Raw genomic sequence first — 20,438 nt, 5'->3', positions numbered from 1 at the left:
GAGGGTACTAATACAGTGAATTATTGGCGATTTTCAGTACGTCATCTACTTTAATAATGGAGCTGTTGACACATAATAATCAAAAAATATATTGGACATTTATATAAATTAAAATGTCCATAGTCATGAAGTATAATAGCGCCGCAGGCGACTTTTTTTTACTATTAAAGCTAATTTTTGATATGTGTTTATCTCACTTATCTGGTCAACCCGACACGCCGGGCCCCCCACAGTCCGGGCCCCCAGGCTAGACCTGTCAACCCTCCCCAGCCATGACCTATACCACTCCGGAATTAGGGTGGACACCGAGAATTTCATTAGGGAACGGGTTTCTAAAAAAACCTGACATTAGTGTTTCGAAATTTTTGTATTAGAAATTAAAATCTAAGAAATATTACTAAAAAGGGTGCTGGAGAATTACAAATCATTTTTTGCCGTGTTGTTTGTCTAAGCCCAAGGTATAGTTTATTGGCTTTCGATTTCAATATGTAAAATCATTCTGATGATTTTCATATTTTGGGGGGGGCCAAGGCCCCCTGGCCCCCCCCCCTGGGTGCGCTACTGGTCGGTATACTATCAATCTATTGAAAATAGATCGCGTACTATTGCTAAACTAGTTCAATTTTTCGGAAGTCACTAAATCTTTGTGAAAAATCGTCATTCAGAGCTTTAATAATTTAACCATATGATTCAAATTTATATTCTGATATATTCAGCAACTTCAAAGTTGGAAAGTGGTCCACGTTGTTATTCGACATTTGTCGAAGGAATAACTTGAGTTTTAATTGAAATCCATTCAAATTTTTTTACCATATCATGGGCATATATTTTTTTCCTTGCAACGCGGAGTTAAAAGTATTTAAATGTGTCACGATGTTCAACGTAGAAAATAGTTGTTACATAGTGTGAGACGAGACGCAAGGAAGACGTACGAAGGAAGTTATTCGTAATCAGTAGTACAATTAATGATGGCGGGCCGCAAAAAAATACCCGGCGGGCCGCAGTTTGCCTACCCCTGGTCTATGGCATAGACTAATATACTGTTTATGGCAGTGTTGCCAACCGTACTATAATTATAGTATTTGTACTATAATTTTGGTCCGCGTACTATGTACGATTATAAAATAGGTATAGTACGCCCAAAATACTATAATTTTGAATATCGTACTATAATTTAATATAAAAGTACTATAATTTCGCATTTGCCATTTCGCAATCGAGTGGTCTTCGAAAATTTGGAAATCTGCGGCCCGCGGCGAAATTTTCTTCTCCTAAAAAAAATGAGCCTACCATGAAAAATTGGGAACCTGCGGCCCGCGGCGAAATATATCTCCTAAAAAAAACAAGCCGACTGTGAAAAATTGAGAAAATTTTCATTTTCAACAGATGACAACGCCTACTATATTTTATCCCAAATACTATAATTTAGGAGGCTCTGTACTATAATTCCACTTTCAAAATATGGCAACACTGGTTTATGTTCAAAAAACAAAACAACATTCCGTCAACTGTCATATTTGTTTATGTTATAAAGTGCAAATTTATAGTAATTTTTTGATTCTATGAATAAAATTGTCATTTCTAAAAATCAGAATGAGCTTTAGCAGTAAAAATGCCCTAAAATGCCGTGCATGCTCTCGTAGTTACCGTGTTTTGCACAATCTTTATGATAACAATTTAGCAGACGTTTTTACTTATTGCACAACTGTGGAGGTACCTAGGAAAATAATGAGAATATATTGTTGAAGATAAACTAAATGATGTCGTTTTTACAGGCGAATTAATGAATTAAAAATCTTTTTTGAATGATCTTAAACAGGTTTCAGCTGCCGATGGGCTACCGGGAAATATTTGTCAGTCATGTCACAAATTACTAAATACGTTTAATGAATTTAAAAGAATGTGTTTGAAAATCAATGAGATATACAAAGAAAGTGGTTATTCTGAGGTCAGTATAATGTGATAAAATTTCTCAAGAAATTATTTGTGGTTTTTGTTATTAGAAATTAGTACATAAAGAGATTCTCATGAATTATCGAATCTTGAAATTATTCAAGCTCACAAGCCAAAAATTAAACACGATTTGGTAATTGTGCCGCAGATGCCGTCATGAGCTTTTATCATTTTTTTTTTTACGAAAGTTTATTCCATTTAGACAATTATAATAAATACCAAAGAGATTGGAAGACTGGAGGAGTCCAATCTCTTTGATAAATACCCTTTTCTGTCGGTACATTGGCTTTTCGATCATCCAATAATAATTGTTAATTTAAAATTTGAAATTTTCATACATTTTGATACACCATTATCACAAACTAAGATTATATTAGGTAATATTAGGTTGGGGTAGGTTAGGTTAGGTTAGGTTAGGTCTAAAAATAAAGTTATAAAATCTCATGACAGCATCTGCGGCACATTTACCTACAATTTTATAGATTTTTTCAGAGAATAGATTCTTGAAAATTACAATCACCGTACAATCATGACAATAGCTGTTTACACGTAAAAATGCTGACTGTCTCTCCAATCTCATTCTTCAAGAGTAAGCGAGACGCATTTTATACTACTATTTGACAGGACGTATTGAAAATCTGTTAACCTCAGATGAGTAGTTTGTTTTTTTACCGGCAGGATCTTACGCATAAAAAATCAGCACAATTCAGAAGCTTCCAAACTTATTTGATTCATGCACGCAATCTTGCCAACTGCATAATACATATTTCCCCATACATTTTCTTACTGTGCACAGTAAATTCATGCATGTGTAAACAGGGTATTAATAACATTAATTTCTAAAGAAAACTTTAAAGGTGTGACATATTTTTGCCTACCATTGGTTTAGTATTGATAGATATTCACATAGATTAATATACAGGTATTCATAATATTATTAAGTTGTACAGGTTTATTTTAGATACCTTTTGAAGAAAAACCTACACAAAAAGATGTTGATATACATTTTGATACATTGGAGGATGTTCCATTCAAACGAAAGAAAAGGAAAAAAAGAATGGGTAATCATTATTGTCATATTATTTACTTATTACATTATGAAATTTTGGTAACCGTAGAGCAAGGGTGCCCACGATCGACCGGTCGATTTCGAAGTAAAATTTGGTCGATCCCAATTTCGGTTGTGAATTTTGAAAATAATAATAAATTCCATATTTTAAATTTACAACCGTGGATTAAAAACGGATATACAGAAAGTACTGAATCCAGAAAAATACTCATATTTAAAGAAAGTCTGTTTTCGATCCACCAGTCATTTCAACTATTCATAATTTGTTTGTTGTATTTTTTGTGACCTTTGACTTGATAGGTAGGCAATGGAGTTTTTACCTACTTTATTGTATTGATTTATTATAAAAGCTAGAGTTAAGAGTGTTGTGTGTTTGCCGTTGGTGAGTGTACACGGCGCCTGAAGATGCCGAAAGGCGAAACCCAGGTCACAACTAACGACTTAAATGGAATAGTACAAAACTTAAATCCATTAGAATTTAAATTCAAATTCCATCAAGTATCTTCGGTCGATAGTATTAATATACCACCAGTATAAGTTGTCCGCTGCACATGCTAACATTATTGTCATAGCATTTAATACTTTTTAGTTTTTTCTAAATTTGAACACCGGATGATTTAATATGGTACATGGATACTTACATAATATTAATAAAATATATTTGAATTAAATGAAAAACTGTATGAAGATTTTTTTATTCCATATCCATAAAAAATTCGAAAATTTTAAAATGTTTTGTTCTTGGAGATATTTAATGATATTTTGAATTTTAAAATTAATATTTTGAACTTTGAAGAAGTAAAAAAAGCAACACCATAATTCTTATTTTTATTAGAAGTCGATCGCCATGAAAAAAAAAAACCCAACCTCAAAAGAGTTGGGTACCCTTGCCGTAGAGCAGTGTTTCCCAAAACTTTCAACATCTGTGTACCCCTTCTATAATTTTCGTAACACTGAGTACCCCTCGTCAAAAAACAATGCATAATATACCTACTTTAATAACAATCAAAATATATTTATTTTTTCCTTTTTTATTACATAAACAAAATAAAAATAAACGAAAAATAAAATTCATTCATAATAAAATATAAATAAAAGTTATATTATAGGTAAATAACATTCATTATAATCAATGAGAAGGATAAGAAAATTGTTTATGTTGAGACAGATCATCATAATTTGGTTCCCTGAATTTTAATCTGAGATGCGGTTCCACATCCAAAAGTTTGCTCCTTTTTTGACTTAATGTCTACAAATGCTGAAAAAGCAACTTCACATAGATATGAAGTTGGAAAAGGCAAGGTGTATTTCAGGTCTTTCTCTGTTAAACCTGGATACACATGTTGCATTTGTAACCAAAATGATGTATTTGAACCAAAGTATACCTATTCCTTATATATATTTTTCAAGAATCCATCTGAAGCTAATTTCAACAAATGCTCTTCTTCCGCATGCGATAAACCTTCTAGCATGGATGTTGTATTGATGTCGTATTACTTACTGCTTGTTGCACCAGGTGCAGCCGAAGCCCGGTGTAGCGCATACCCCTACCAAACTCTTCCCGTACCCCAGGGGGTATGTGTACCACACTTTGGGAAACACTGCCGTAAAGCATAGGTTACCCCTAGAGAGTGATCAAAGGTTACCAATTCTCAAGCAATATAATATATTATGTAACCGTTGATTTCATTCGTAGCATCCATTCATCCTACATAAATGTCATATAAAGCTTCAACCTGTTTCATTGCTATTTTTAGTTGTGTCAAAAGAATTGGAGTGTGGAATATGCAAGAAATTATTTTCTCATTCCGTAGCATTGAGTAATCACATGAAAACGCATAAAGCAAACATTGAAAAGAAGTATTACAGTTGCGATAAATGCAGCAAGTGGTTTTATACAAAAGAGAGATTGGAAGGTCATCTTCGAATACATGATGGTAAAAAGGTGAGAGAACAATATCGTCGGTGTTTTGTAAAAAGGGTGAATTAACCAAAATGCTATTTTACAAGTGGAGGATTTTTAACTTTTGATATTTATTTGTTTATTACCTGTGGATGATTATAAATATCCAACAAGTTTATAATAAAGCTTAGAAAGAATACTGTCATTATAATAGGCATTATTATATAATATTTTAAAAGACCTAATATGTCACATTCGCTTTTTATTCGTAATACTAAATGAATATTCGTCCTCACGATTATCGTTTTTAAGTACTTTCCTGTGGAGATACAAATTGGGCGTTTTTACACAACAAAGCTAGTGGGGTACATATTGTATTTTCATTTCTTGATTTCGTCAAAATGGTTGATTCGCCCGTTTTACAAAACACCGACGACATTCACTCACAAAATGTTGTGTTTTTTTAATGCTTTAATTTGAACTGTAGATGTAGTCAGTACCTGTCTCGATAATAAACTACTATTTAACAGTTATCATGATATTTGCTAAACATAAATACCACACAATAGAGTGAATCGATTTATTATTTCATCGTAAGTGATGAAATTAAAACAAGAGAAACCAGTAATATCTTCAGATAGCATGTAATTTTTGGTCTGTAATCATAGCTTTGGAGTGAGTGGATGATGGAGTGATGAGTGAAGAACTGAAGTATGATTGTTGAGAGCGGTTGCGTGTTTATTTGACGGATTAACATAAGTGCAGTGATACAATGATAATAACGAGATGTTTATTATGATGCACGGTAATACAAATGAAAAGCTGAGTGAGATATTCAGCTTGACATTTTAATTCAATTGTGATAGCTATTTTATTGATACCCTCACTATTGAATACTGCTGACACTGAATATCCCATGAATTTATAGAAGTATCGAGAGTGCACATTACGGGACTAGCATTTTACTCAACATTAAATGCAAGTGCTACGAATGGTGAAAATTTATTACTTTTGTGCATAGTTTATCTCTCGCTAACAAGCAGTTTTTGGGACTGGTGTATGTGTACATATTAACATAGAGGTAGACGCATAATAGATTGATTATGTTTTCTTTTATATTTTTTTAGCAAGCTGAATGCAAGATGTGTGGAAAAGATTTTCAGAAGTGGTCAGGACTAAAACAGCACATGATTCAACATGTAGGTGTGAAACAGTATGTATTTTTTTTTGCGTATTGAAATACAACTGATAATGTGGAACAGGACCAATCGATTTGGAAAGGATTGTTCTTTTTTTCCAGATACGGGTGTCACGTGTGTGGGAAATTATTTTTCTTCGACTGGGCACTCCGAACGCATGAAAAGTCACATTCCTCAATAGAATCATCAATGCTGGCGATATGCGAATCGTGCGGGAAATCATTTTCTTCCGTTGGAAATTTGAAAGTGAGTTGTAGTTATGTAATAAATTAATTACGGTTAGACTACTGTGTTTTTAAAGATGTTGAACAAAACTTTTCTACGGAGATGGAGTCCTTTGATTGATTAAATTACCTGCAAGTAATTTTGTACACCCTCAATGGCCGAGCAGCTGCACGTCAGATTTGTAATGTTTGTGTTTTTACAAGTGTTTGGACCCAGAGTATGGATTTTATAGGCCGAGCAAGTGTCTGCCATTAATTTCTCGTAAAACAAAAATCTGTTAAGAAGCCTCTTCATGAGGCGGCCCATATCCTCATATGATTGTAGAACCATTTAAAAAAACAAAATTTTGCAGTTCAGGTTCTTTTGTAGCAAAACTGAAACTTGTGCTATGACAGTGATCACCAAATGGTCGCTTGCGAGCTACCGGTAGCTCGCGTAGAATATTTTATCATATTTATAAATTTGCCTCTCATATTTTATTATTGGACTCTGAAATGAAATATTTCTCAAACTAAGTTCATCAGAAATGGAATTGATAAAATTTCAATGTGATCTGTCGCTTAAAAGTGTTGCCTCAATTGTAGAATCTGTATGGCCTTTCGTCCCAACAGAAAAGTGTTCAATTTTAGTTCGAATTGTGCCCAAAATGAAGGCATTGTTTTGCTCTACCTACTTATGTGAATCAACATTTTCCACTATGAAGGTGGTTAAAAGTACTCACAGATGTACAGAATTGCATTTGGATGGGAGTGACAAGATACTCACTAAGAATCGAAAAAATTGTAGGGGAAAGTGAATGCCATTCTTTTCACTAATTATTTTTACTTTTACTCACTTATTTCAAGATATTTTTCAATTATTATTTTGTTTATAAATAAATAATTAAAGTATGCATTTTATGTTTTATCGGAAGTCCTTATTTATTTTAAGTAATATAATACCTAATATTATGTATGGTACGATAAAGGACGATAATAAAAAATTATAAAGAAGGAATATGTATAAGTAGCTTACCAGACAATCTCAATTTCTGAAAGTAGCTCACATCCTTATTGAGTAATAGATGAACAACCGCATAAAATCGTAAATACTAGTACGTAAGATAGTTATTACCGAAGCAAGAGTGTCAACGGCTGGCCGCTGTTTGTTTTATTTTTATATGAAGTCCTGCCAACACACAAATCAATTCAATTATACTATGAACGTTCTTTCATCGCTTTCAAGTGTTGTAATGCAAAGAGTTCAATGGGCTTCATCTTTATTAAACCAATCTTTTCTGTGTTACGCACATTATAATTTTTTTTGTTTTTCCAATTTGTATTAAATCCATTTAATAATTTTGTTATATAGGTTCACATGCAAGTCCACAGTGAAGAGAGACCATACAAATGTCCGCAATGTGACAAAAGTTTCAAACAAGAAGCGAGCCGACGTGAGCACATTTTGCGACACAACGGCATTAAAAATCACGTTTGTCCAGTCTGTGGGAAAGCATTTACAACTATGGCTGAGGTGATCTTATTTCTATAATATTATAATCTGTAATAGGTGGTTTTGCACTACGCAGCGTGTAGTGATATAGTTGGGCATCACAAGTAAAGACAGAAAAATGATCGAATGGATAAGGTAGGAAACGAGAGCCAAAATTCTTAAATGGAAATAGGCTAGACACATACCTCATACACAGGATGGCCACTGGATGAATGTGATAATCTAGTGATATCTGAGGGATATAAATCTAAAAGACTGTCCCAAAGTACCTACGCTAGATTGACAAAATTTTAAGGTTCGGCGGAATTACTTGACAGAGAAGAACAAGGAACCGAGTAGAGTGAAGAGGTCTTCATCCAGCAGTGGATTGAAGCAGTCCGATGATGATGATATGTAATAGGTACAATCTTTCACGAGACTGCAAATTTCAAAATGTTTAATTTTTTTTTAAAAACCTTGAGAAACTATTACAAGGCCTTCATATATCTAAAGCCGCCACTGTTCCAAAGACAAAAAGTATTAATATGGTAAAAATGATATTGGTAGGGTGTGTTTCTTATGAATTCACATTTCAGATGTTGCGGCATACTGCATTGCACTCAGAATCTAAGCCCTACACATGTGACCAGTGTGGGAGACAGTTTAAAAGGAAACCGTTGCTCGTTAATCATCTCAGAACTCATACAGGTGAAAAGACACACAGGTGTGACATCTGTGTCAAGTCATTCAGTTCCTCGACCATACTTACCGAACATAAAAGGTAACATAATTAAGCTATTTTTGTTTGCTTGACTTTCAAAATTTTAAAATTTTATATTAGAATAATCCTAGAAAAAAAATCTTGGCCTGAGTGAGATTCGAAGATGTATCTTGCGCTTGCCAGACGAGTGCTCTTAATCAATTAAGCTACTAAGTAATGTTGCCAACTGTACTATAATTTTATAGTAAGAAATGGCCACAATTTTTGTAATTGAAATCAAGGTAATGAAGTTGAGTTGGTACTAACTTTGCTTTATGGTTGATGTTAGGATTACTTCATATTATAGTTATACCTAACGTCCTTGCTCTTGTTAATAATTTAATAAAAAATATATGTATAGTATCACACCCCCGAATTGTCCCCATTTGGGAATGTCTCCTCTGGGGGTCTAGAAAGGCTGGAACCATTTTCGAGCTGACTTATAGTAATGGTCGATTACAAGGAAAAAAAAATACCCGGCAACGTTGTTTTGTGTGAGATTGCTCACAGCGGAAGGGTTAACGCTCTCGCTTGCAGCGCGAAAGCGCAAAAAGGATTTTGGTGGTAGATGCTTCTAGAAATTGGAATTGTAAACAGCATACATCTCACGCTCCGCAAAATTGATAAAAATTTAATTACCAAAATTATAAGTCAAATAAAAATCGCCGTTTTCAACCATTCCGAGGTGTTTATTTGTTCACTCCCAAGTCCCAAATAACAGACGATGATCAGCAACCAGCATACTGAGTGAAGAAGGAGAATGCATCTTCTCGCTCTCACACTTGCCGGGAGATGACGATAGATGTAATTATTAAGCTATCAGATATTGAATTGCTTTCCCTGAAAATTTTGTCCAATACATATTATTATCCAATGCAGTCCAACATTTTTTCTAGCATTATAATAAGTATGTACAGGCGGCCCTCGACTTTCGAACGTTCTACTTTCGCAGAATTCACTATTTCGTATGTTTCTTAAAATTTTGAATTTTGTTTATAATGCAAAAACTGTGCGCTTCCATGCAGTCGCTCCTCTCTCCTCTCTCCTCCGCTCCTTGTCACCTTATCAAATACGTAAAAGGGTGGTATTCAACTATCTCTTGACAAGTTTGTGAAGAAAACACCTGATTGCTAATACGCCTTATTAACTCTATTATACCCATTGAAAAATAAATAAAAATTTATTTACATCCCTCTACATTCGAACAGATTTTCAGGAACCAATAATTACGTACGCAAGTTGAGGGCTGTCTGTATTTTAAGGCTCTTTCAATTAAAGTGTTTTTATGTAAAATTTTACATTCTTAACTGGATTACTCCCAGAGACGAGATATCTCACTTATATATTTTCAGCCGGGGTCGATCCACTGCTGGATGAAGGCCTCCTCCAGCTCCCTCCACTCTTCTCGGTTCCTTGCTTTTCTCTGCCACGTACTTCCACCAAACCAAACAAGTTCATTTCATTTAATAATCTATAACCGCCGAGATATCTCATATATCTCGTTAGTATCTAATTATTCCGTCTAATTTGAAAATAGAACACACATTGACATTAATTATCCAAATCTACCCTAAATCCATTTTTTTTTAAGAAAAACTGTTGTTTGTATATAAAAAATAATAATTGGTGACTTAATTATGATTTATTTTTAATAATGACCATGTCCGATCGTATTAGGATCATATGGGCCTCCACAGAATGGCAGTTTGTATTAACAGAATTTATTTTTACGAGAAATGGATGTCAGCCACTTGCTCAACCTATTAGGTCCATACTCTGACTCATACACAAATTGAAAAACAATATGTGTACTTGCTAGACCCAGGATTCGAACCTGGGACCCTCGAAACTATAGACCGGCGCTTTAGCCACGCGGCCATCGTGGGTGAATTAGGGTGTTATTAAAATTAAATTGAACAGCGTTGGCCTATAGCGTCGTGGGTCTGGCAAGTGCACATATTATTTTTCAATTTGTGTAGAGTCAGAGTATGGACCTAATAGCTTGAGCAAGTAGCTGACATCCATTTCTCGTAAAACAAAATCTGTTAATGCAAACCTCCACTCTGTGGAGGCCCATATGATCTTAAGAATCGGACATGGTCGAGAAATAAATGAAGACAGTAAAACTTAAAAAAAGGTGTTTCCATTTCCTGTTTGTATTACGGGGTTTTACTGTACTTATATTGAACAAAAAAAATAATCAATATTAAAAATGAGATAGGTACAGTAGAAACCCTTCATTATCCGGATTTCTTATTGTCTATAGCTTCGTATGATTATAAGGGAAAGATAATATTTAAAAATATATTATTAGTAAAAAAAGATTCTGGAAGTACTTTATTCATAATCTGGACTATCTTCATCCCCAATTAGTCTGGATGATCGAGGTTCTAGTTTATGTTAATTTCAATAACGAATGAGAAAAATTAATGAATGACCTTATCTCTTTGTTCTAGAATTCACACTGGAGAACGCCCTCTTGAATGCAATTTATGCAAAAAGACATTTGCTCAAAAGACAGTACTTAGGAACCACATAAAAAGCTGCTTGAAGAAGAATGAAATAATTATGGACCTGGATAACCACTGAAACAATTCTTTTAATAAGCTCAATGTGATTTGTACATATTAAGGTGATGTCTCTATGTAAAGTTGTTATCGAAAAATAGCTAGAAAAGTTTATTAATCGGTAAATATATATTCAAAAGTAATGAGAAAAATAAAATAAAAAATTTAAAGTCATCATGGAGTTCCATATTCCAAAAATACGTGTCAAATTCGGTACATTTGTATCGGGTGGCAAGAATGAATGACATAAGTTTAATTATCAAAATTACGATAAAAATATACGTAAATATATTACCTAGGAAAACGCTAAACGGAAATTGGAATTTATTATATCCTTATATCTTTTTTTTCAAATTTAAAAAACATCGATTTTGAGGTTAGAAAGCATGTAATTAAAATCGAAAAAACTCGGTTTGTACGCAATAACTGAGAAAAAACTGTTAGCGTTTCTATTAAAAATATTATTTATTAATTTTTAGGGTAGTTATTTAAATTTAATCTTGTATTTTTGTATATTAACTAATCGATAGTAAATAAAATTAATATATGACAAGACTTTTATCGACATGTGCTGCTAAAGCGGAAATAAATCGTACCATTTTTGAAACAATACTCGCATAGATTAAAAAATACACACACACACATACATTGAAAATAAAGGGTCGCCAGGTATGAAGACAAGCACTCTGTTAATTTTGCTCTGTCCATAATAACATTTTCGGTTTGCGATATTGGAGCATATGTCACAATGGACGATCATATATCAACCTCCACTTTTTGAAATAGTGTTGTGAAATTATTTCAGATATTTATTACTGTTTTGACGTACCTACCTTTTATAAAGCGATTTTAAAATAAATATAGTTTCATAATAATATAAAGAAAGCATACTTATGACACACATCAAATTTAATCTTTGTCTAGTGACTGTACAATTTCTCCCTATTTATGTTAAGTGTTTAAAATGTTATAAGTAAATAAAATTCGTCTATTCACGTGGTAGTCGCGAAAATTATGAACAATATACAATGTTAAAAATAATAAGAATTGTTAAAATTTCTAGTCACAATATTAATCAAAGACAAATTAACCCGATCAAAACAGCCTCGACAAACTTCCACTTCTTTCTTTCACAACTTTTGTTCTATATGTTTATCCTGGATACAGCGGCAAACACATTTTGAAAATAGCCGATATACTGGATTATTTGTTAGTTTGGGTTAGTTTAAGTTAGATTAGGTAATCCTAACAAATAATCCAGTATATAGGCTATTTTCAAAATGTGTTTGCCGCTGTATCCAGGATAACCGACTTGTACCCTAACTTTAATTACATACATACTATTGTACTATATTTGGGCCATCAAACGTTCATTCCTGTCTACGGCCTTAAAATTATTATCTACGTGCCTATATAACTGTATGCCGTCCTGTCAAAAAGTGGAGGTTGATAATTTAGTATGTAGAAAATAGAAGTTATTATTAGTCTCCGTAAAATATAGGGTAAACAATTCAGTGAATGAACACATAAGAGGTGAATTTGAAAATAAATTAAATTAAAAACGATTAAATGAACTAAGAAAATTATAACAATAGGTAGGTACAATAAATTGTGTATAACCGTGGTATTACTAATTTTATGCCGTGATGCTTTGATAGTTGAACTTTTCATAATATTTGGATCACTATTTAGTTGCTCATTTATCTGCTACATCATAAAGTCGTAAATATTGTTTTTTTTATGAAGCAATCATAAATACAAAAAATTAAGATCTACTTTTCAATCATAGTAGATGCCTAGGAATATGGTATAGGTGTTGATAATTTTTAATTATTTATTCGAGATCTTCAGGGAATTACAAAAGTCCACACCTAGAAACCACTGGGCCAATAAGGTTTCTTTTTATATCTCCAAATCCATTTCACTTACACATTTATAGGTAAAATAAATAAAACTATCTTTTATTTTATCTTGCACTGTTCTTTAAAATCGACATTAGATTTTTTCAAAGAAATAACGTTCTGTCTTTTTCTTAGAATATTATGTAATCAGTGGTGCACTTACTTCAAATTCTAAATTTTTTTCTTACGTTTTACAATTTTTTTTTTAATTTGTCACTTATTTTGTCCTTGGGTTTGCTTAACAAGATTTGTTCGCATGTTTATTTACGTTTTTTCTTACCTCCAACTTCTTTTTTATTCAATTCGTTGCGTGTCTTACTTTATTCTTATCTCAGATATAGTTAGTTAGTTAATACAAACCGTCCACTCTGTGGAGGCCCATATGAACCCATTAGGATCGGACATGGTTGAAACGAAATGAATTGGGATGCCTATATAATATCGACTATATTGTCATAATTATAACTACAGTCGAACTCGGTTATTACAATCTCGGACATAGCGAGATCTCGGATGTAATGAGGAAACAATCGTTGACATTTGGTATATGATTTTCTCAAAACATTTTTATTCACTGTTATAACGAGATACTTATCGGATATACCGAGCTAAAATACTGGTAATGTGTTGATCGTTTAAAGACATTTCGACCCTAAGCAATAAAATCCGATCGGACAGGATGCCGCCGGGGACAGATTACGTTTATGACACTAGTTAAGTGTCTAATTGTTGTTTTCGCCGACAATAAAAATACCTATTCTCTGATATAACGAGTACCGCTTATAACGAGCAAATTCAGCCGGTCCAACCTTCCTAGTAATAACCAAGTACAACTGTATATTCCTTATTTTGTTTAATAATAATTCGAATGGCATTTGTTTTGCTATTCATTTAATATCATTCTTTTATTCCACCTCTAGTAGAAATTCGATGTAATTGTCAATTGTACAAGATTAAACTCAATCTTATAAACATTTGTACTTAAATGTTCATTTACTACTATAAATGAATTTTACTGTAGAAAAATATTTATATTAATTCGTATTGACAACGTAAAAAAATCTGGTTCATTAACTGGACAGGATACCCTTTTATTGCCACTGTAAAAAAAACTACGGTAAACAAAATGTAAAAATCATAAACACTTTAAATCAAATCAAATATACATGTTAGAATTGTAAATATTTTATGGGGTTAATATTAATTGTAAATATTTTTACATAGGTAAGTAAATATATAATAAATTTAAATGCATTTTTATCAAGCTTATGATTTTTAATATGTGGCGACACACAATATTTTATTTTATATTTTATTGCCATCTGGTTGCGATCGACGAAAGTTTTTAGTAACACATTTTTAGAAATTCATGGTAGATGCCTGTATATGCCTTTAGATGGCGTTGAAGTCACATTTGATCGTAAATTGAGGCAAAGAATTCGCCTTAACTGATGAACGGTATGCTAACCAAGAATACGACACTCCATACCCTTGCAGTACATCCGCATGGACTCTATCACCATGGCCGATTGTTCCTCACCCTGTAGTGATGATATGGCGCGACATCGAACGACTTGAACGAATCCTCTCCCGAATGTCTTTTCTTTGAACATTTTTTGAATAATAATATTATGTCGGAAATAGTAAACCAAATGAATAGATTTTTTTACCATTCGTACAGTGCAACAGACCTCGGACCGAAGTCGCGGTCACACAATTTGACAGATACGTCAGTGCCGGAGTTGTATACATTTTTTGCCGTATCAATGCTGATGACTCGGAATAAGCACACGTTGATAGAGGAACATTGGAGTACCGATCCTTACCTGCATGCGGACATTTTTGGGAAAATAATGGCTAGAGATTGATACCAACTTATTTTACAAATGCTCTATTTTTCTGATCCTAGTGCGACCGCCTCAAATAATAGGCTAGCTAAAATTAGATTACTGTTAGAACATACAAGAACAATTTTTAGAGAATCGATGATACTGCACCAGTATCTTTGCATAGATGAGAGCATAATCGTGTTTAATGGTAGATTAATCTTTAAACAGTTCATTACTTTCAAAATACATCGATTTTGAATAAAAATGTTTGTGACGTGTGATGTGATGACAGGATATATTATTGACTTTATAATTTATTGTGGGGAAGGGACTGACATACAAGACAATGAAAATCTCGGTATTTCCGGTGCGATAGTGACAATGCTAATGAAAGACTATATCGGGAAAGGTCACAACTTATGGTGTGATAACTAGTATTCGAGTCCGGCGCTCTTTAAATACCTCCACTCTCACAAAACAAATGCTTGCGGTATAGTGAGAAAAAATCGTAAAGATATGCCAGAGTTCAGCAAACTGAAAAAGAGAGACACCGAGGCTAAGTACAATAGTCCACTTTGGCTCTGAAATGGCACGACAGGAGGGATGTTCACATGCTATCCACCCGCCACGATGCATCATTTGGACCAACGGGAAAAGTTAACTATAGAACTGGCGAAGACATTGTAAAACCGAAATGTGTTATAGATTATAACAAAAATATGGGTACGGTAGATAAGTCCGACATGATGCTTAGCAACTTGTTGTGTATGAGAAAGTCGATCAAGTGGTTTAAAAAGGTCGCATTCCACATGATCGACTTATATTTATTAAATGCTTTTTATTTATATAAATTTATTAAATGTGACAAAAAAACATTGGGCGATTTTCAACTCTGTGTAATAAAACAACTAAAACTGGAAAAATATTGTGTGAAAATTTCAAATGCGGCCCTGCCCAAACCGACAACGTCAACTAGCGATAATTCCGTACGATTATTGCCCAAAAGTGCAACGGGACATGCCAGAATATATTTCACCGACACAAAATACCGATAAGCCTACAAGATGTTTTGTAGGCTGGGATTCTAAAAAAAAATCCGAAAAAAACAAAACTCTCGTTTTATGTGCCAAACGTGTGATGTTGCGTTATGTCTGTCACCTTGCTTTAAAATATATCACACATCCTAGTATAGCAATAGTTTTATAATTATTATTTTATTGGTTTATATATATGTGTATGTTACGCCGAATGTGTGAAATTGCGTATTACATGAAATCGGCAAAATTTTGCCTATTTCATGAAAAATGCAAGCCCGTTGCCTTATTCATGAATTAGGCAAAATATCTGCCGAGTGCGTGAATTCGGCAGTAATTTTTCTGCCTAGTTCATGCATTGGGAAAATTAGATAGTGGCACTCCGGTGGTGTTTTTTCACGCATTCGGTGTAACATATACATATATCATTTAATTTCACACCTTTTGTCACTTATTTTGTTTTACTCTTTTATTATTGTTTCTCTATATAATTTATTAATTCTCAATGTAATATGTACCTAACTGTTCATTTGCAATAATAAAATACAATTTTAATTAACTATTTCTTTTATTTAACAAATAATTCACGAGATTTAAGAATGTACCATTCTAATTATTGAACATACATAATTCTGAAAACACTCATGAGAAAATATAGCCAATAGAAAAAATCTTTTTCGAAAAAAGTAAGACACCCGGCAGGAATCAAACCTACGTCTTTTGGGTATCGCGCCCTGTGCATTACCACTATGCTACGACTGCCATGCTTAATTGCGACAAACGTTAACTATTTATTGGCTTTTATTAATACCTGCTCATTAGTGCTCCAAATTGAGTTATGGTAATGCGCAGGGTGCGATACTCAAGAGACACAGGTTTGATTCCTGCTGGGTGTCTTACTTAAAGTAGGTAATAAATACTAGAATACAAAAATCAATCGCCTACTGTAACTCAATTTGGAATTTTGGAATTTCAAATTTCAGAATCAAATCGATCAGGGTCATGGGATTCGGGGATAGCAAATCCCACTAAAGGATATTATCGAATCCAAAGGGTATTCCATCTTGTATTAACTGCCCTCCGACACAGTTTTTCACTCTATTGTCTGTAGAACAATAGTGTGCATTTCATTTGCTTGCCATAAATATATCAGGATGTGTGCAAGAAATTGTAAAGAGTATGTGAAAATTGAGAGAGCGTTTATTTATCACATAGCTTTCCCGAAGACGTTTTATTATGAATTTTACTGTGTGTTTTGAGTGACGTGCTTTGTGTGAACGACTTCTTGCATACGACACACGTGTGAGGTCTCTCACCGGTGTGAGTCATGCGATGGTTTTTGAGAACATTTGCCGTCGTAAAAGTCAGCGAGCATAGATCACAGCAATATGGTTTCTTTCCAGTGTGCAATCGTTTGTGGGAAGCCAGGTTACTTTGAGTTCTGTAACATAAGAAGGAAATATGATCACCGTGTTGAAATTGAAATCGACTTTGATCAAAAGTTAAATATCTCAAAAAATAATAAAGTTATAAGTGTCATTACTGGCTAACATGGTTATATAAAGATATTGTAGACTTTTGTATAAAACCATAAACTTTGGCAATAATAAATAAACATTGCCGAAGGATTAATTTAAAGATATTGATACCGTCTGATTTTTGGTCATGTATTTTATGTTGCTGAATACTAATGGAGTTAAACTTTACATTTTGTAATTAGAGGCCCATAAAATACCAAGATGGCAGGCAAAATTAGTGTATTCAATAAAAATTGTTTTTACTACAATGGGATTTATGAGTTATAAAGACCCCTCCAAACCAACCTGCTCCGCACCACACTCAGTCTAAATCGAGTGTATCATGAGGCTCTGTTTGGTGTGAAGCATCAGCAGTTTTTTACGCCTAGTAATGTCTCAGTAGCAGGTACTCAAGATTGACGTTACCACACTCTCAAGTCTGCTTTGACTGAGTTGATAATAAAAAGTGCCATGGGAGGAGAAAGGCATGGAGAAATAACAAAAAAAAAATGAATTTAATTATAAATATAATACAATAAACAAAGCTAAACAATATGGACATACAAAAACTATGTGAATAAATTTTCACGTCCACGGTAAGACCAGTTTGGATGGCCCGATGGGCCCAACAGCTGATTGGACGGACTTGAGCATCTCTTCCAAAGGGAGCACATTCTTGGATATTTCCAGAGGATGTGGCTTCCATCCTGTACTTCTCCGCTATATGGACATGTTGTTTGGGTGACAAGTCCAAGCTCAAAGAGCTTGGCAGCGAATCCACCATGGCCAGTCAAAAACTGACTGGTGTAGTGGATCAGGAGTCAATTTGGTTATCTCCAATCGCTATTGTACATTATCATGGATGTACCGTGTACCTGTATATGTAGATCAAGAGGAAGGATCCCGGCCAGGACAGGGAGCGCTTCTGTGGAAGTTGTGCGGCAGGTCTTAGTTTTAAAAGGTAGACCTGCATATGGAGGCACAATACTATGAAATGGGCCCTTAGGAGACAGTGCAGTGTTCTATTTATATTATGCTCTGAGTATAACAGTCAGAGCAGTAAGTGAATAAGCAGCTTGTTTATCGAATTAAACATTGATAGTACGTACGTAAACGTTTTATGACAAACGGCACACGAGAACGGCTTCTCTCCAGAATGTATTCGCATGTGAGATTCCAGGTCCTGTTTCACCACCGATCGCTTTCCGCAAATATTGCACACAAAGTTTTTTTCACCAGAACATCTCAAAATGTGAACCTTAAACCGAACTTTGGTTTTGAAGGACTTGTGGCACTCTGTACATTTGTGGGGTTTCGCATCGGTGTGGGCATACATGTGAGCCTGAAAATGTATGATTATTATTAAAAGAAAACTTGTAAGACACTTTTTTGCATAGTAGCAAATGTCTACTGAATAAAACAAAATGTGACTATTGAAAAATCAATATATTTCCATGAATAGTAATTAAATACTATATTTTTCAATTATTGTTTAAGTTATGAAATAATGTTTTTTGAAAGCCACTCAGATGAAACATCAAAACTTGTCAGATGTGTCAGTCACAATATCATGTTTCTTAAAATGTTTATAATTATCACAATCAAATGCATGAAAATCAGCATTGCCAGACTTCTCGATTTTTGCTGGATGTTCCGTTTTTTAAGCGCAAAAATAGATTGTCTTACAAGTGGACGGCTAAATTCATGATTATTCAAAAAATACAAATAAGACATTTAGGTTTAAGTCAAAAGAACACGATCGGTACATGCAGACGTGTTTACACACTAATTTCATGTATTCTAAGCATACCAACATCTAATTGCTATACCGAACGTGTATTTTCTCAGATGAATTTAAAATTCTTTTTCTTTCGACCATGTCCGATCCTAATAGGATCATATGGGCCTCCACAGAGTAGAGGTTTGTATTGACAGATTTTGTTTTTTACGAGAAATGGATGTCAGCCACTTGCTCAATCTATTAGGTCCAGGTACGTATGTAAAATTGGGGAGATGCAAAAAACAGATGTTCTATTGAGTTGATAAAATCGGATGTACATGTCCAATTCAACATGATATACTCATGTGCTGAATTTTACCAATACATAAGCAGCAGAAAGAAACTTCAGGGAGTGAAATCGTGCGTGGATTTACTTGCACCAAGAGTGTGTATTTTAAACTATCGCGATAATAACTATTTACATGTAAAAGTGCTGACTGTCTCTCCAATCTCATTCTTCAAGCGTAAGCTAGACACGATGTCATCGATGGTGCTATTTGACAGATTCCGACAGGTTCGGACAAGTTTGTAGATAATCGGTAGATGTCAAAATATTCTGTGCTGTGTAGTTCGTATTTTCGGCAGGTTTGCCACTATCGTTCTACTGCGTATGCGCACCGCCATGCAAGTACCAATTTTATTATTGCGTGAAAATTCAAACTTTTTTGATATATGCATGCAATCTTGCAGTTTCCACGATAATTAGTGTTTACATGTGCATTTTCTTGTTATGTATATTATGTATATTATCGCGGCCATAACAAGAAAATGCACATGTAAACGTGCATTTTCTTGTTATGGCCACGATAATACATAGTCAGTAGTAAATCCACACATTCAACAAAATACAACAATACTTACTCTCAATTCGCCTTGTGTTTTGAAAGCCTTTCCACAAAGTTCGCAAACTATAGATTTGATGCCAGTGTGGATTTTTTCATGTATGTGTAATCCAGTCAGATACGAGAATGCCTTGTCACAAACCTGGAAAACAGTACATTTAAGTTAATCGTTTACAATAGAAAAATACATATGTACAAAGTAATTTTTGACCGTGTATGTATGTAGCAATGGCGAAGGGTGGAGGTAGGCTGTCGATATCCAACATAAATAGTGCACCATTGCCAGTTATAATTATTTGTTTTCACTGACTTAAGTACAAAAAAATTGCGTTTTATTAATTTAAATCAATAATACAATGCAGTTTTACTATGTATTGACAGTTAACACA

The 20,438-nt window shown here is 33.9% G+C and overlaps 2 protein-coding genes across 5 annotated transcripts in view; one reads left to right on the top strand and one right to left on the bottom strand.

The window, feature by feature from the left end:
* Positions 1–1,450: 1,450 nt before the first annotated feature.
* LOC147078737 (uncharacterized) lies at positions 1,451–14,750 on the top strand. 2 transcript variants are annotated; one of them, XM_085960412.1, is made up of 9 exons: positions 1,451–1,713; positions 1,820–1,948; positions 2,915–3,014; positions 4,780–4,967; positions 6,053–6,138; positions 6,226–6,370; positions 7,700–7,861; positions 8,416–8,600; positions 11,036–14,750. In XM_085960412.1, exons 1-9 carry the CDS (start codon positions 1,594–1,596, stop codon positions 11,166–11,168), a joined length of 1,248 nt encoding a protein of 415 aa, XP_085816538.1. In that variant the 5' UTR covers positions 1,451–1,593; the 3' UTR covers positions 11,169–14,750. The 2 variants fall into 2 exon arrangements, with proteins under 2 accessions (XP_085816538.1, XP_085816539.1); XM_085960413.1 differs by having other exon boundaries at positions 1,488–1,948.
* Positions 14,751–14,755: 5 nt separating this feature from the next.
* LOC147078736 (uncharacterized) overlaps positions 14,756–20,438 on the bottom strand; it is a 37,316-nt gene continuing 31,633 nt past the window's right edge. Inside the window, exons 4-6 of one of the 3 annotated variants that reach the window (XM_085960416.1) lie at positions 20,069–20,191; positions 18,537–18,769; positions 14,756–17,351 (exon numbers count right to left, since the gene is read on the bottom strand). In XM_085960416.1, coding sequence (XP_085816542.1) covers positions 17,111–17,351; positions 18,537–18,769; positions 20,069–20,191 — 597 coding nt within the window. In that variant the 3' untranslated portion in view covers positions 14,756–17,110. The remainder of the gene's footprint in view (positions 17,352–18,536; positions 18,770–20,068; positions 20,192–20,438) is intronic. The other 2 variants (XM_085960414.1, XM_085960415.1) reach the window with 2 other exon arrangements.

The sequence above is a fragment of the Rhyacophila brunnea genome, unplaced genomic scaffold (assembly GCF_057557595.1).
Source record: "Rhyacophila brunnea isolate RB1 unplaced genomic scaffold, BYU_Rbru_1.0 scaffold_11, whole genome shotgun sequence".
In the NCBI taxonomy this organism is placed as follows: domain Eukaryota; kingdom Metazoa; phylum Arthropoda; class Insecta; order Trichoptera; family Rhyacophilidae; genus Rhyacophila; species Rhyacophila brunnea.
Note: the sequence above shows the minus strand (reverse complement) of the source record. Positions and strands in the feature narration are given on the sequence as shown.

What these genes read in the sequence shown, in the direction of transcription:
- LOC147078737 (XM_085960412.1), top strand. Translation starts at nt 1,594, where the DNA reads ATGAGCTTTAGCAGTAAAAATGCCCTAAAATGCCGTGCATGCTCTCGT. An exon ending in AAGAAAGTGGTTATTCTGAG is followed by an intron (nt 1,949 to 2,914) that starts GTCAGTATAATG and finishes GGTTTATTTTAG; the next exon opens with ATACCTTTTGAAGAAAAACC. An exon ending in GAAAAGGAAAAAAAGAATGG is followed by an intron (nt 3,015 to 4,779) that starts GTAATCATTATT and finishes TGCTATTTTTAG; the next exon opens with TTGTGTCAAAAGAATTGGAG.